Source organism: Helobdella robusta (genome assembly GCF_000326865.2).
Source record: "Helobdella robusta unplaced genomic scaffold HELROscaffold_9, whole genome shotgun sequence".
Lineage (NCBI taxonomy): Eukaryota > Metazoa > Annelida > Clitellata > Rhynchobdellida > Glossiphoniidae > Helobdella > Helobdella robusta.
In genome coordinates, this window is record NW_008705512.1 from 1,183,559 (window position 1) to 1,196,923 (window position 13,365).

At 31.7% G+C, this 13,365-nt stretch overlaps 1 protein-coding gene across 1 annotated transcript; it reads left to right on the forward strand.

The window, feature by feature from the left end:
- The first annotated feature begins 208 nt into the window (after positions 1-208).
- Positions 209-10,383, forward strand: HELRODRAFT_96485 (hypothetical protein). The gene is made up of 13 exons (XM_009033073.1): positions 209-287; positions 2,353-2,510; positions 2,627-2,750; positions 3,179-3,282; positions 3,695-3,779; positions 4,004-4,224; positions 4,405-4,453; positions 4,734-4,924; positions 6,385-6,472; positions 6,650-6,703; positions 7,602-7,669; positions 7,871-8,166; positions 8,629-10,383. Coding segments are annotated over exons 1-13 (1,506 nt in total). The 5' UTR covers positions 209-286; the 3' UTR covers positions 8,696-10,383.
- The last annotated feature ends 2,982 nt before the right edge of the window (positions 10,384-13,365 follow it).

The window sequence follows — 13,365 nt, forward strand, 5'->3', positions numbered from 1 at the left end:
ATTTTTACTCATTTTTAAGTATTATAATATTATATAGGTATTATTATGATGACAGGTATTATAAGTTCTGAACATATAGTAAGTTAAAATAATAATAGAACAATTTTACAACTCACTTTCACAAAGTTTGGAATTGGAGTTATACGAATAAACGAATGAAAGGCAACATTGCCCAATGAACGTGTGTTTTGTTTCGGTGTTGATTTGAATTTTAATTTGTTTTTTATTTTAAAGTTTGAAAACTCGTCTGAAATTCAGGAGGGAGCTGGAAGTGTTGGTGTCGAAAAGTAATTTTTATACTCATTTATTTTTTTAACTCTAGTTCAAAATAAATTTTCTTAAAAAGCTGGGATTTATTTTTATTTTCTAATTATTTGTTTGTGTTTTTTTTGTAATGTTATATAAACTTTTCTCCTACTGAAAATGGCGTGATCTTTTTTGGAGCCTTCTAATAATTTGATTGACTAAATTACTAATCAAATCAATTCAAACATCAACCCTTGTTGATACCTGCTAACATTCTTCCTCGTTTTGTTGACATTTCCTTACTTTTTTTTACTTTTATGTTTTAACTGTTTATTTTTTTATTTTATATATAATATTGTTTTGATTGACTAATTATAGTTAGTATAATATAATCTATAATAAGTCAAATCGAAAACTATATAAAATAATTTATTATACCAACTAAACTAACTTTAGTATCAAAAATTAAAATTAATATAATATAAATAATAACTTATGGTTTTATTTTATATTTATAAGTATACCTTATTTATTTTAATTTGAAAAGGTTTTAATTACTTTTCACATTCAGTGATTTTAGTAATTTTTTCCTAATCTTTTAAATTTAAAAGTTCTTAGTTTGTTGAAATTGTCACAAAAAATTTTCCTATTTTTTAAAAATAATAATTAGGTAAATTGTAAGTTTCAGTTAGCATATTTAACTCAATATTTGAATTTTTATAAGAATAAAATAAAAGTAATCATAAAATTTTTCATTATCAGTGGCTATTATTAAAAATAAAATGGGTAGACACTAGAAACTAGACTAATAGATAATATGGATAAAAATTGTAATTTAGAAGTTTTACCACTTATGTATGTTATGCTTTAAGTAAATAAGTAGCTTAGTTTTAAATAATTTGTCAAATTGAAAAATTTTAAAAAAGAATACAATAAGCTCAAGAGCTGCCACTAACTTACTAACTGTTTTATCAAAAGTAATTTCTTGTAACAACTCCTATGTTAATTATGTCTGTGATAAACATATATAATATATGTAATGAGTAATTCAGCAGACTATATTTTTTCTATATCAACACTGCAGTTTCTTATAGTAGAATGACGTGTGATAATTGTTGATATGATGATTTTCAACTTTTTTTTAAATGTGTCCAGGCTCAATATTTTCATTCTCTGATGAATTCCATCTATGTCTCATATAATTCAGTTATGTTTAAATGTTTTTTAAGGCAAAATAATATATTATTGCAGTCATATCTGGTCTATTATTATTTTTTTGTGAATCTGTTGTAAAAAACTAACTACCTGAAAAGATGGATGATAGTTAAGTAAAAAGTTCCATCTGTTTTGGTCCACTTTTTGAAGATAATGTCATGCATGTATTGCATCAATGAGTTATTGTAGTGGTAAACACAATCAGAAAACTTTGTTGGAATATTTTATTTTTTCAACTGATGCATTTTAACTGAGATTCAGCTGGTTAAGAGCTGAAATAAGGTAACGTACTTGACATGCATTCCTTGGAATAATGTAATTATCTTTTTGGTTTTTAAAGAATGATTCAATTTTTGTGAGCAAATCCAAAAGTAGTCTGGTATTTGTACTATTTCCAAACATTAAAGTTTTTTTTAGAAACTATTTTTCTGCTCTGACTTGCAAAATGAGCAGTGGTTGTTGGTTCCATGGATTATCTTGAATAAAACAATTTTTTTTAGGTTCATAATTATTTTTCTTCTAAAATCTTACTCAGTATGTTTTTGCCTTATGGTTGGTTGTTTTTTTTAATGTCGGTTCAATAGAACGGTATTAGTTTACTTTACAGTTTAATTATTTTTTCATTAAAAATTTGATTGCTCACAATGCTGATATGTTTTCATTTGATGTTTGAAAACAAATTGAATTTTAAAGAGTTGCTGTGGTTTTATTTTTAGAGTACATTGCTGTTTCAAACGTTTTAATTTGGGCTTTTTAAACTATGCTGTCCAAAAATATTTATATATATCATTTTTTTTTAAGCTCTGATAATCATATAAAGTTTCAAATATTTTATTTTCATATGATGATTGTAATTTTAAAAATAAATGTTACTGATTGAACTCTTCATAGTGGATGTTATAGTGGAGTACGAATATGTTGCACAAGAGCCAGATGAATTGAACTTAAAAGTGGGAGATATCATAACAAATGTCACAAAAGTCCAGGAGGGCTGGTGTGAAGGCATACTCAATGGCAAAAAAGGCTTCTTCCCAGATAATTTTGTCAAGGTTTATCATATTTTATATGTTTACATTTTCATATTATGACAATACCAATTTTATTTTTTTCTAAATTTCTTAAATATTAAGTAATCATCCATTTCACTTGCAATTGCATGCCTCAGGAATACAAGGAAAATAAGAAGCCCGAAAAGCCAAAGGACCTGCCACAGAAGCGAGCATCAGGAGTCACGGACATCAAGAACAGGCTGAACAGTGTCATCAACAATCCACCACCTGTTTTTGCTGGTCAGTCCTCCAATTCCTTGCTTATTTCTTCTATTTTGCTTGATCTAATGATATTGAATGAGTTTGAATAAGTTAAATCACACGTGTGGAAGTTTCACTCTGACGTTGTGTAGTAGTATTCATGGTAATGCTGATGAGTATACGAGCTGTGCTTTTTTGTAAAAAAAAATTGGTGCTGGTACTCAATGTGGACAACTTTCGCCAGGGGCTGACTTATTTTGGCTATCACACCAAAAAGTGGCATTGTTTTTAATTAAAAGTAATAATTTTTTTCCCCACATTGAAAAAGGTGCTGGTAGGCCATACTGGCGCAAAAAAGCACTGATAATGAATTTATACAGATGATGATAATGAGTATATACAAACGATGATGATGAGTTTATACCAATGATGATGATGATGAGGATGATGATGAAAACGATAATCAGTGCCACAGAAAAAGAAGAAAGCCCGAGCCCTGTTTGCCTACGTAGCTCAGAATGATGATGAGCTGAACCTGGAGGTTGGACAGATCGTTGAGATCCTCAAACAGGTTTCTCATTACTATCATCTCATTCTTGTTGTTGATGTTGTTATTGTCGTGTTGTCCTTGGTATTGTTGTACATTAGCATTGCTGTCATCACCATGTTGTCATGTTGAGGTTTCCAAAAATTCTTATAGATTATGAAAGTGAATAGACAAAATTATGTGATGATACACGTATATATAAATGTCTGGTATATATGTATATTGCATATATACATGTATAAACATGTTTGATCAACATTAAGATGTTGTTAATGATGATGCTATATTAATGATGATAATGATGATGATGATGGTAATATATTAATGATGGTGGTACTATATTAATGATGATGATGATAATGATGATGATTTTATATTTATGATGATGGTGGTGGTATTATATTAATGATGATGATGTTAATGATGATGATATCAGGAAGAACCAGGGTGGTATGAAGGCAAGTTGAATGGACAGACTGGTGTCTTTCCTTCAAATTTTGTGGAACTGATTGACTCAGAAGGTACTTTTGAGTTCATTCATCTTTTCATGTAGCTTCTTAATTCACATTTAATTATTTTAGTTTTGTATGTCTGACATTAACTAAGTAATTTCAAAGTTTAATAAAAAGTTTGAAAGTTATCAAGCTGTTTTTTGTAATATTTACTTAACTTTCGCTTTAGGCTTATGCATTATTAGCAATAATGTTTTATTTACTTTCTGCATCACCGTCATTTAACAATGTAGCTGATGTGCAAGAACCTTATGATGCACCTGAGATCAAAGGTCGGAAGGTCATTGGAGTAGGATTCGGACCAAACTTGTTCAACAATGAACAAATTTTATTGAAGCCGACGAACAGAGGTCCCTTGTCAGCAGGTGCATCAACGAGGCCAAACAACGTTCTCAATAACATCAGCAGTAATGTATCTAGCAATGTGCCTACAGCTATGCCACCTGTCCTAGAGGTTGTTATCAATATAATTATAATTAGGTTATAATTCTGACTTTCCTTTCACTTTATATTATGGTTTTTCCATTCCTTAAATGAGCAAATAATTACAGTCTGAATGAATTGTTAAATAAATTGCTTCTATTTTGCTTGAGGATTGCTGTTTATTCAATACCTTCAAAATTTGTTTCCAAAGTCTCGAAAGCAAGCAGCTTCTCCTCCTGTGACAAGAGATGACAAATCAGGTCAGTTTTTAGCTTGTGGTCTCATTAGTATTTTTTACCATCAAATATGCAATACATGCTGGGTATATTCATTTGAAAACATCATAAATACCATTATAAATACTCGTACGACTCACTCACAATGAGCAAATACATTGAAAACCAAGAATCGTGTGTATCATACAACATATAGAACTGTGTGCCAGTGGATATTTTATTCATCAATGCCTGCTTCTTTCGTTTCTATATCTACACATATTCACATGATTCCATGATAATTCGTTCATAAATTGATTTAAAGTTGCAGTATTAAAAGCCAAAGCCTTGTTTGCATACAAAGCCGAGAACCCTGATGAACTTTCACTGACTCCTGGTGACATCATTGTGGTCCTTGATCGGAATCTCGAGGACGCCGGGTGGTGGAAGGGAGATTGTAATGGTAATGTTGGTGTCTTCCCTGATAACTTCGTCCAACTGTTACCCCCTGAAGAGGTGGCCATGTACTTGTACTTTGTATGTGTGTATACGGTTATTTGTATTTGTACATGCATATGAATAATAAAAAAAAATTTTCACTTGTCTTTATGTATGTCTATATAAAAGCGAAAAGAGTTATGGACTAAGGATTAATAAATAAAAAACAAAAGTTATGGTAATGGGAAATAACACCCAAGCTAACTAACATAAGGAAATATTGGACAGGTAGATCAGTTTGTATACATGGAAAGCCTGACAAGAGATATGATTGCAGTTAAGAAATAAAACGAAGAATTGGCATCGCAGCAGGCACATATGGAACACTGAATATAATATGGAAAAGGACAAAAATATCACTTCAGAAGAAACTAAAGTTGATGGATTTATGTGTAATGTCAACATTATTTTATGTAATCGAAGCACAGACATTAAAGAAGGCAGAAGAAGACTAGATGCATTTGATGTGAAGTGCTACAGAAGAATGCTCCGTGTAAAATGGACAGAAAAAAAGAACAAGTGAAAAAATAAGAGTTCAAATTAGAATGATGGAGACGTCAACGTCGAGAGTATTAAGAAGACAAATGAGTTTTTTTGGGCACATCTGTCGGATGAAAGATGACAGGCTGATGAAAATGGCTGTGTTTGCCAGAGCAGAAGACAAAAGGAAGAAAGGAAGACCCCCGAGAAGATGGTTAGATAATATTGAAGAATGGACTAGAAGAAATATATGGATAGCAAAAAACAAGCCGAGTCCAGACAGGGTTTCTGGAAAAAAGATAATGCTTTCGGCCTCGACGGTCTGTGGACTCTGGAGAACATTGGGTGATGGATGGATATGTATGTAGGTGTTTATGTCATAATTGTTATTGCTGTTGGAAATATGAAACAGATTAAATCATGGTTGTGTAATGTTTTTGTTGAAATTACATTTCGGTTACAATTGAGTTGTGAGATATGATGTAGATGATGGTGAAATGTGTAAAAATGTAAAATTATCAAATCTACTCATTATGCTGGTTATAACGAAGATTGTCATTATAGATATAGCAAGGTGTTTTTGTTGTTTTAATAATGTATAGGCGTGTGTTAGTGATGTGGCTAATTATACAGCTTGTTTACTCATGGACTTTTAAAGGTTTCATCTACGTGTTAGATAATGATTTAAACACAAAAAGTAAAATAATTATTAATAATTATCTCTTAACTAATTAATTAATTAATTAGAGGCATCCACAAAGCACATAAACACACACAGAGTGCATGTGAGTGGATATGTGGCATGAAAGCAGCCATACATCACACATGTTGCACTCGAACCTACCTGCAACAGCAGAATCAAGCACCTCAACCATCCCACCACCGTCTCACCACCAATTATTTTGTTTCAATTATTTGTAATCTATCTTTTGACCATATTTGTTTTTTTTTATCAATATTTAAAATTTAATATTTTTAATTTGTATTTATTTCCTAACCAGAAGCCCAAGAAAGTTGTTGAGAACACATCTAAACCCTTCCCCGCTGTGCCTACCTCGAAGCCAAAGTTAAAAAACGAATTCAAATGTTGGTACATTCTATAAGTTTGCTTGCTCGCTTGTCAATATGTGTTTATGCGTTTCTGTGTGTGTTTGTGTGTGTGTGCATGTATTTGCTGCTTTGCTGTGTTTTGAAGTTTTAATTTTCGCAAAAAAATTCATAATTCACATGAAATAATATGGGATTGATCTGTTTTATGGACAGCTTCTTTCAAGTCACCCTCTCAACCTTGTGAGGCAGGAGAACCAATTAAATCTGGTACGACCATTTTTTCATTGGTCTATTTTGTTATTTCTCCATTCTTTCTTTCATTCGTTCATTCAATTTGTAATTTCTTTATTCATTGGTTGATTGATTCATTTTTTATTTTCTGTTATTTAGTGAGTTGTTATTTTGTTTGAAATAATTGCTTGATTTTCGTTACTTGCTGTTTGTTTGTTTGATTGATTAATTGATTCATTTATTCATTCATTTATTTCATTTTTTCAATCATCTACCTCTTGCATTTTGCCTGCTACTGTGGTTCTGGTTTCGATGGGGTTGAGATTTGGATGGATTACACATTCCATCACAATCCAGTCTTCAGGGTAGACTAATCTTAGCGACTTCTTTATGAATGTTCAGCCAATTATGATAATTATAAACATACTGCCATTTAAAAGGCAGCAGATGTTCGCCAATTGAAATGAAGTTTCAGATTATAAATAAGTCTCTGCTAATTAAAAGTTACAGTTGCTACATTCTCAAATTCTTAGCTAAATGTTAAATCAACAGTTTAAAAAAAACTGAAACAATTAATAGGTATATCTTAATGAATGTTAACAAAAGTTTTGAATGTAATTGTAGTACTAGAAATCTTCGTTATAATAATTCATGGCATGGTGATTAGATGATTTACAATAGATAAATGATACAATAGATGATGTACAGTTAGGAACGTTTCAATGGGTGGAATACATTTAAATGAAGATAACCTGCTTACTTCTGTGATGACTTTTGTCTCTTTCTATGTTGTCCTTTTATATTATATCAAATATATTCGGCAATTTATTGTTAAATTGTACTTTTTGTTTATTCCAGAAAGAACAAGCTACAAAGTTCAGTTTTAGTCATTTTTTTTCTTATTCACATTTATCATACATTACATTAACTCCAGAACCACCATCAAAAGTACTTCCTGATAAAATCGCTCAGAAAAGACCTCAAGCATTCATTCCACACAAGGTACTGATGATGATGATAATGATGTCGATGATGATGATGGGGATGATGATTGTTATCGAAATAAAACGACGACATGGTGATGGCAGTGAGGAAGATAAAGATGATGTTTGTCAAGTTTTATTTTCTGTGATAATTTCTTAGTGAAAATTTTAATTTTTAAAAGGCAACCTACTAACTTAATTTTTTCCGAATTCTCGATAGGAGCAACCAAAAGATGAGAAACCAATAATGAAGCAAGCGCAACCACCTGCTGCCAGCAGGAAAGAGGAGCTTCATTCGCTCCCCGTCATCCCGCCTACAACCTCTCATTTGCCGCTACAACCCGGCAAACAAGCACCTGCTGCAACCACTGCTGCCGTTGCGGTGACCAATGAGATGTTTGCTGACCTTCAGAGGAATGTTGAGCACTTGAAGGAGCAGCTGGATCGAATGAAGAAGGACCACGAGAAGACGCTACTTGATCTGATGGGTGAAATTGATGAGGAGAAGAAAACAAGGTTGGTCATTTGACTGGTTGGTTAGCTGGCTGGTTGGTTGATTAGCTGGTTATTTGATTGACTGGTTTGTTTGTTGGTTGGTTTATTGGCCGGTTTGTTGGTTGATTGGCTGGTGGATCAGCTGGTCTATTAACTGGTTGATCTATTGTTGGATGGTTGGTTGGCTTATTATTTGAATGGTTGGATTATTGATCAGTTGGTTGGTTAGTTATTTTATATTGGTTAGTGAAAGTGGAATTATTTGGTGATTTGCAAAGAATAAATAGGCCAATCATTAGTTAGAGCATTTTAATAATTATAATGAATATTACATTTTTAATAAATTTTTTAGATTTAAAATAATTATATAAAAAATTTTCATTTTTTAACGTTTTCACATGTTGCACAATTTTTCTTTTTTAGCATAATTATTATTTTATATTTTATAAAACTACATGAATCACAAAAACGATTGCATTGCAGGTACAACATGCAGGTAGAGATGGATAGATTGAGAAAGTTGATCTCCTCCTCTGTCATCAACTCTTGAATCTATCAATCAATCAATCAATCAATCAGTTGGTCGACCGATAGATCAATCAATCAATCGCTGCTATACCTTTCTCATGAAAATTCAACGTTTTTAGTTATTTATTTTTAATGATTGTTTGCAGGGTTCATGGTAGAGTTGCCTGGTGTAACATTTGTGGTGTGGTAGGTGTGGTGTGGTAGGTGCGGTGTGGTAGGTGCGGTGCAGTGTGGCAGGTGTGTTGTGCTCGCTCATCATGATGAGACGCTATAATGTAAATAAATTTGATGGGATTAAAGATGCGTTATCACTCATCATCCAATTACTCCGTTGTTCTATTTAATACACTTCTGATATCCTTTAACCAGAACGTTTACAGAAATAAATGACATTTTGTAATGTAAATATAACCCACACTTGCTGTAGCTAATAATTTTTCAGTTGTTCATATGGGCCCGCCATCTAAGGCTTAAAGTTGTTATACAAATTCTGTGTGATCTGTTTGATGATAAATCGTCGCGCCGTCGTCGTCATTCGTATTCCGATTTGTTAATAGAAATCTTTTTCCAGATTTGTAATTTATATAATTAGACCAGAGAAATGAGTATAGAAAGTTGAATGAAATTAATTGGTGCACTGCATATCTCAGCATGGATTGAAACAACGTACTTTTTTTCTACTATGCTGTTTCTATTTACACATAATTCAGTTTTTACAGCTCGTTGACTATTTTTTCATTTTTTAAAATTTAATCTTAATGATATGTACATATGAAATTTTTGTAAAATCATTCCCTGATTTGTATGAAATATTTCTGTAATTTTTAATAATTGTTTTCTATCCAGTTATTTATTTTTTCCAGTTAATAGTTGTATCAGTTTTTTTCAAACTGTTTTTATAATTCATCTTCTTGGCATATAATGTAATTAATTATTCGGTTATTAATTAATAATTATTATTATAAGTGTATGAATCGAACGTTTACATCGTTTAACATTTTCTCTTCATATCATCTTTAGATGTGGGATTTTTTTAAATATTATGTAATTATTTTCTTAATTGAATGCTCTTTCGTGCTGTGCTTCATTCATACAACGAACCAACAAAGAGCAAGCAATCCTGAGGCCTTGTCTATCCCATTTATCCATCATTCACACTCACTTTATATGTATTTCTTTTTTTATTTATTTTAATTGATTCTGCCATATAGTTTATACAGGTAATGAGTAGAATCTTCAACAAATATTATATATGTATATAAAAATACGTATATATACTTTTTAAAATAATGAAAGAGTAATGAGCAAATTTAACATGGTCAGCTGGCAGCATATAGTATGAAAATTATGAAATTGAATATAAATATTTTTTAAGTTTACTTTTAACCGGATATTTAGTCCAGTAAATTTTTTAATAATGACTTGATTAATATGGTTATCTCTAAGTTCAATCTTCGTGACGTGTTTCAATGGAAATGAATTGTGATAATTCTCATTCCTTTCTGAGTTTTTAATGTACTTCCATTTTTACTGTAAATAATCATTTTGTTTTAATTTAAAGCAACATTAAATTATTCACTCTAATATTAATCATATTATAAAATTACAAAACTTGATTCATATAAACTTTCAAGTTAAAATTTTGTTTGTTTATAGTTTAAGTAATAATTTGGTACTCATTAATGATTTTAAAATAAATTTTTTTAAAAATACATACAAGTCACCTAATTTCTTATGTATGTTTGGTACATGGTGTGTTAGTTTTTAACGTACACTTTCTGTCTATGTATGCTGTATGTACTGTGGTTTCTTTTAAACTCATTCTCTTTTTAAGACGATTTGTCTGGTTGTAGCGAACTATTTTAGCAAGTGGTCGGAAGTATATCCGATACTTAACCAGGAGGCTCGTACCGTTGCTGAAAAGATTGTAATAAACTGGATCAGTCGGTATGGTGTCCCCATGGAGCTGCATTCAGACCAAGGTAAAAACTTCGAGTCGCAACTGTTTAGTGAGCTGTTTCAATTACTGGGTATAAAGACAAGAACAACTCCTGTTCACCCTCAGTCAGATGGAATGGAACATTTGGCCAAGGTAGTTGACGAAAACCAAAAGACTGGAATCGACAAATACTACTATTCCTTATGGCATATCGGGTGCCATCCACACAACTACTGGAGAGCCTCCATCAAAAATCTTTTTTGGAAGTTCAATAGGGACCCCAGCTGATATAAAATATGGCGTACCACCTAATGCCCTACAATCAATAACAGACTATGTAAACAATCTCCGTCAACAGTTAAACACCATCTACTAATACACGCGCTTGAAGTTGAAAAAAACAGCGAAGCAACCAAGACCCAAACGATCAAAAGGGAAACGCTACTGGATTTAACGCTATCTGGTATGGCTGTATAAACCACATCGAAAAAAGGACGGTCTCCAAAGCTTCAACGATGTTGAGAAGGACCTTATCAGATTATAATGCGATTGAACGACATTGTTTACCGAATTCAAGAACATCGAAAGCCACAGCCGAAAATGAAGATTGTTCATTTGGACAGATTGGCTCCATTTTATGCAGACGTTGCAACGAACTCTGTTCAGGACGAACAAAACTTGAAGGGGGGTGGTGTTATAACCGTCACAAGTGTATTCGCTGGAGACGCTAGTGTCGCTATGAGTGCACCCAGTTCGAGAAGAAACCTTCTGACATCGAGATATTTAGGACGTTCGAGGAGCGTCGATAAGACAGGTATGTAAAGAGGTGCAGGATATCGAATAGCGATTGGTTGGTTGATTGTTAGTTAGTGTCGACAGCGATACTTGACTACGTTGTATTTTTATTGTATTTGCGATACACGTTAGTGAATTGTGATTCGGAAAGCGATAGAAAAAGTGCACTACGGTGATACAATTAGGTGAGACTTTACAGGATAAAATGCTAAAATAATCATTCGATATAATCAACGTAATGAGGTGTTAGATAGCAGTGCATTAAAAATTTTTCGAAAACTTTGCAACTTGTTCATTGGCGTTTATATGCCTTCTGTAGCGAAAAATACTCACTATAAAAATACTTGTCGGAAGTTTCAATATTTTGACAGAACTATCTGACGGCATATTTAGTGTATATATATATATATATATATATATAAATATATATATATATATATATGGCTGGAAAACCATAATTGATACAATATTTGATTTAATCTTCCGAATTTGTAGCTATTGAAAGTTTACGATTGAGGTTTTCTATATTTCTAAAAGTAATTATTATCCAATTTAATTAAAAAAAATCGTTTGTGTCCACGGTGAAGCGTATATAGGCCATATTTCGATCGATCTAATTAGTTTTAATAAATTGGATAACAAAATTACTGTTAGTGTAAAATTACAAAAAAATATTTAAAAGCTCAATCGTAAACTTTCAAAAGCTAAAATTCGGTAGATTTTATCAAATATATATTATTATTAGAGAATTTATATAGCGCCCTTTAATGCAACTCANAGGCGCTGCTTTCGTATGGTAGAATCATCGGGAAAAAAGATGTCTTCAAATTTTTGCGAAACTTCTGAATAGTTAAACCAGGTTAACGGAGGCTGTATGGTAGTGAGTTCCAAATTTGTGGTCCGGCAACGGCAAAATTCCTATTGGCCACCATCAAATTTGTTCGTGGCACCGATAAAAATAACTGAATCCGAACGTAATTGCAAGTGATGAATAGTTTTCGTTTTGTATTAACACCTTCCGGACGTAGCTTGGACTTAAACCATTTAAACATTTGAAAACCGTAACGGCAATCTTGAAGATGATTCTTTTTTAATTGTGGGGCAATGGAGATCTCGTAGAGTATTACTGACATGGTCGTATTTTAACCCTCCATCTTTGCAGCACGATTTTGAATTGACTGAAGACGATTAATCAAATGATTTGAAACTACGTAAAAAATGCTGTTGCGGTAATCTAATTTTGCGTGAACGATATATATATATTATATATATATATATATATAATATATATACACACATACATACATACATAATCTTTATAAACAGACGCGCACACATACTCGAACATTTAGTGAATGGTGTGTTACGTGCGTAAGTTAAATAAATTAATGTCGCTAATTGAAATTGCTAGTTGGTTCCTATTTATATATTCCATAGAAATGATAAAAACGTTCAAAAATGGATGCGAACGTAATAATGCACTCATGTATTTGTGTACTACCATTGATTGAATCACATGCACTTTGCCCCCAGAATAACTTCCACACACGCATACATATATATATATATATATATGCGTGTATATATATATATATACATGCATACAGTATCATTTGCTGACAATAAATGTTTGTTCGCTTGAAACGTGCAAATAGATTAAATGTGTTTGTTTCTCTTGATGTGTACCAACTCGATTCATATTTATTTTTCATAGTGGACTCCATGGCGACAATTACCACAATTATTATTATTATTAGTAGTATTTATAATATTATCATTAAAAATTATAAAAGCAATAATGAAATTAAAATAATAAAGAAGAAAACGATAATAATAGTAATAACGATCGAGAAGTGTACAAATGACGGCATAAATTGCCACAACGCCCAGTGCTGCCAGCAATAGGAACATTAACAATAAATAAAGACAAGTTAAATCAAAAATTAAATTTAAATTAA

Bases quoted from the DNA above. Each gene is read 5' to 3' on its own strand.
- HELRODRAFT_96485 (XM_009033073.1), top strand. The intron at 6,473-6,649 runs GTTGGTACATTC...TTTTATGGACAG, and splicing joins GTTAAAAAACGAATTCAAAT to CTTCTTTCAAGTCACCCTCT. The intron at 6,704-7,601 runs GTACGACCATTT...CATTAACTCCAG, and splicing joins AGGAGAACCAATTAAATCTG to AACCACCATCAAAAGTACTT.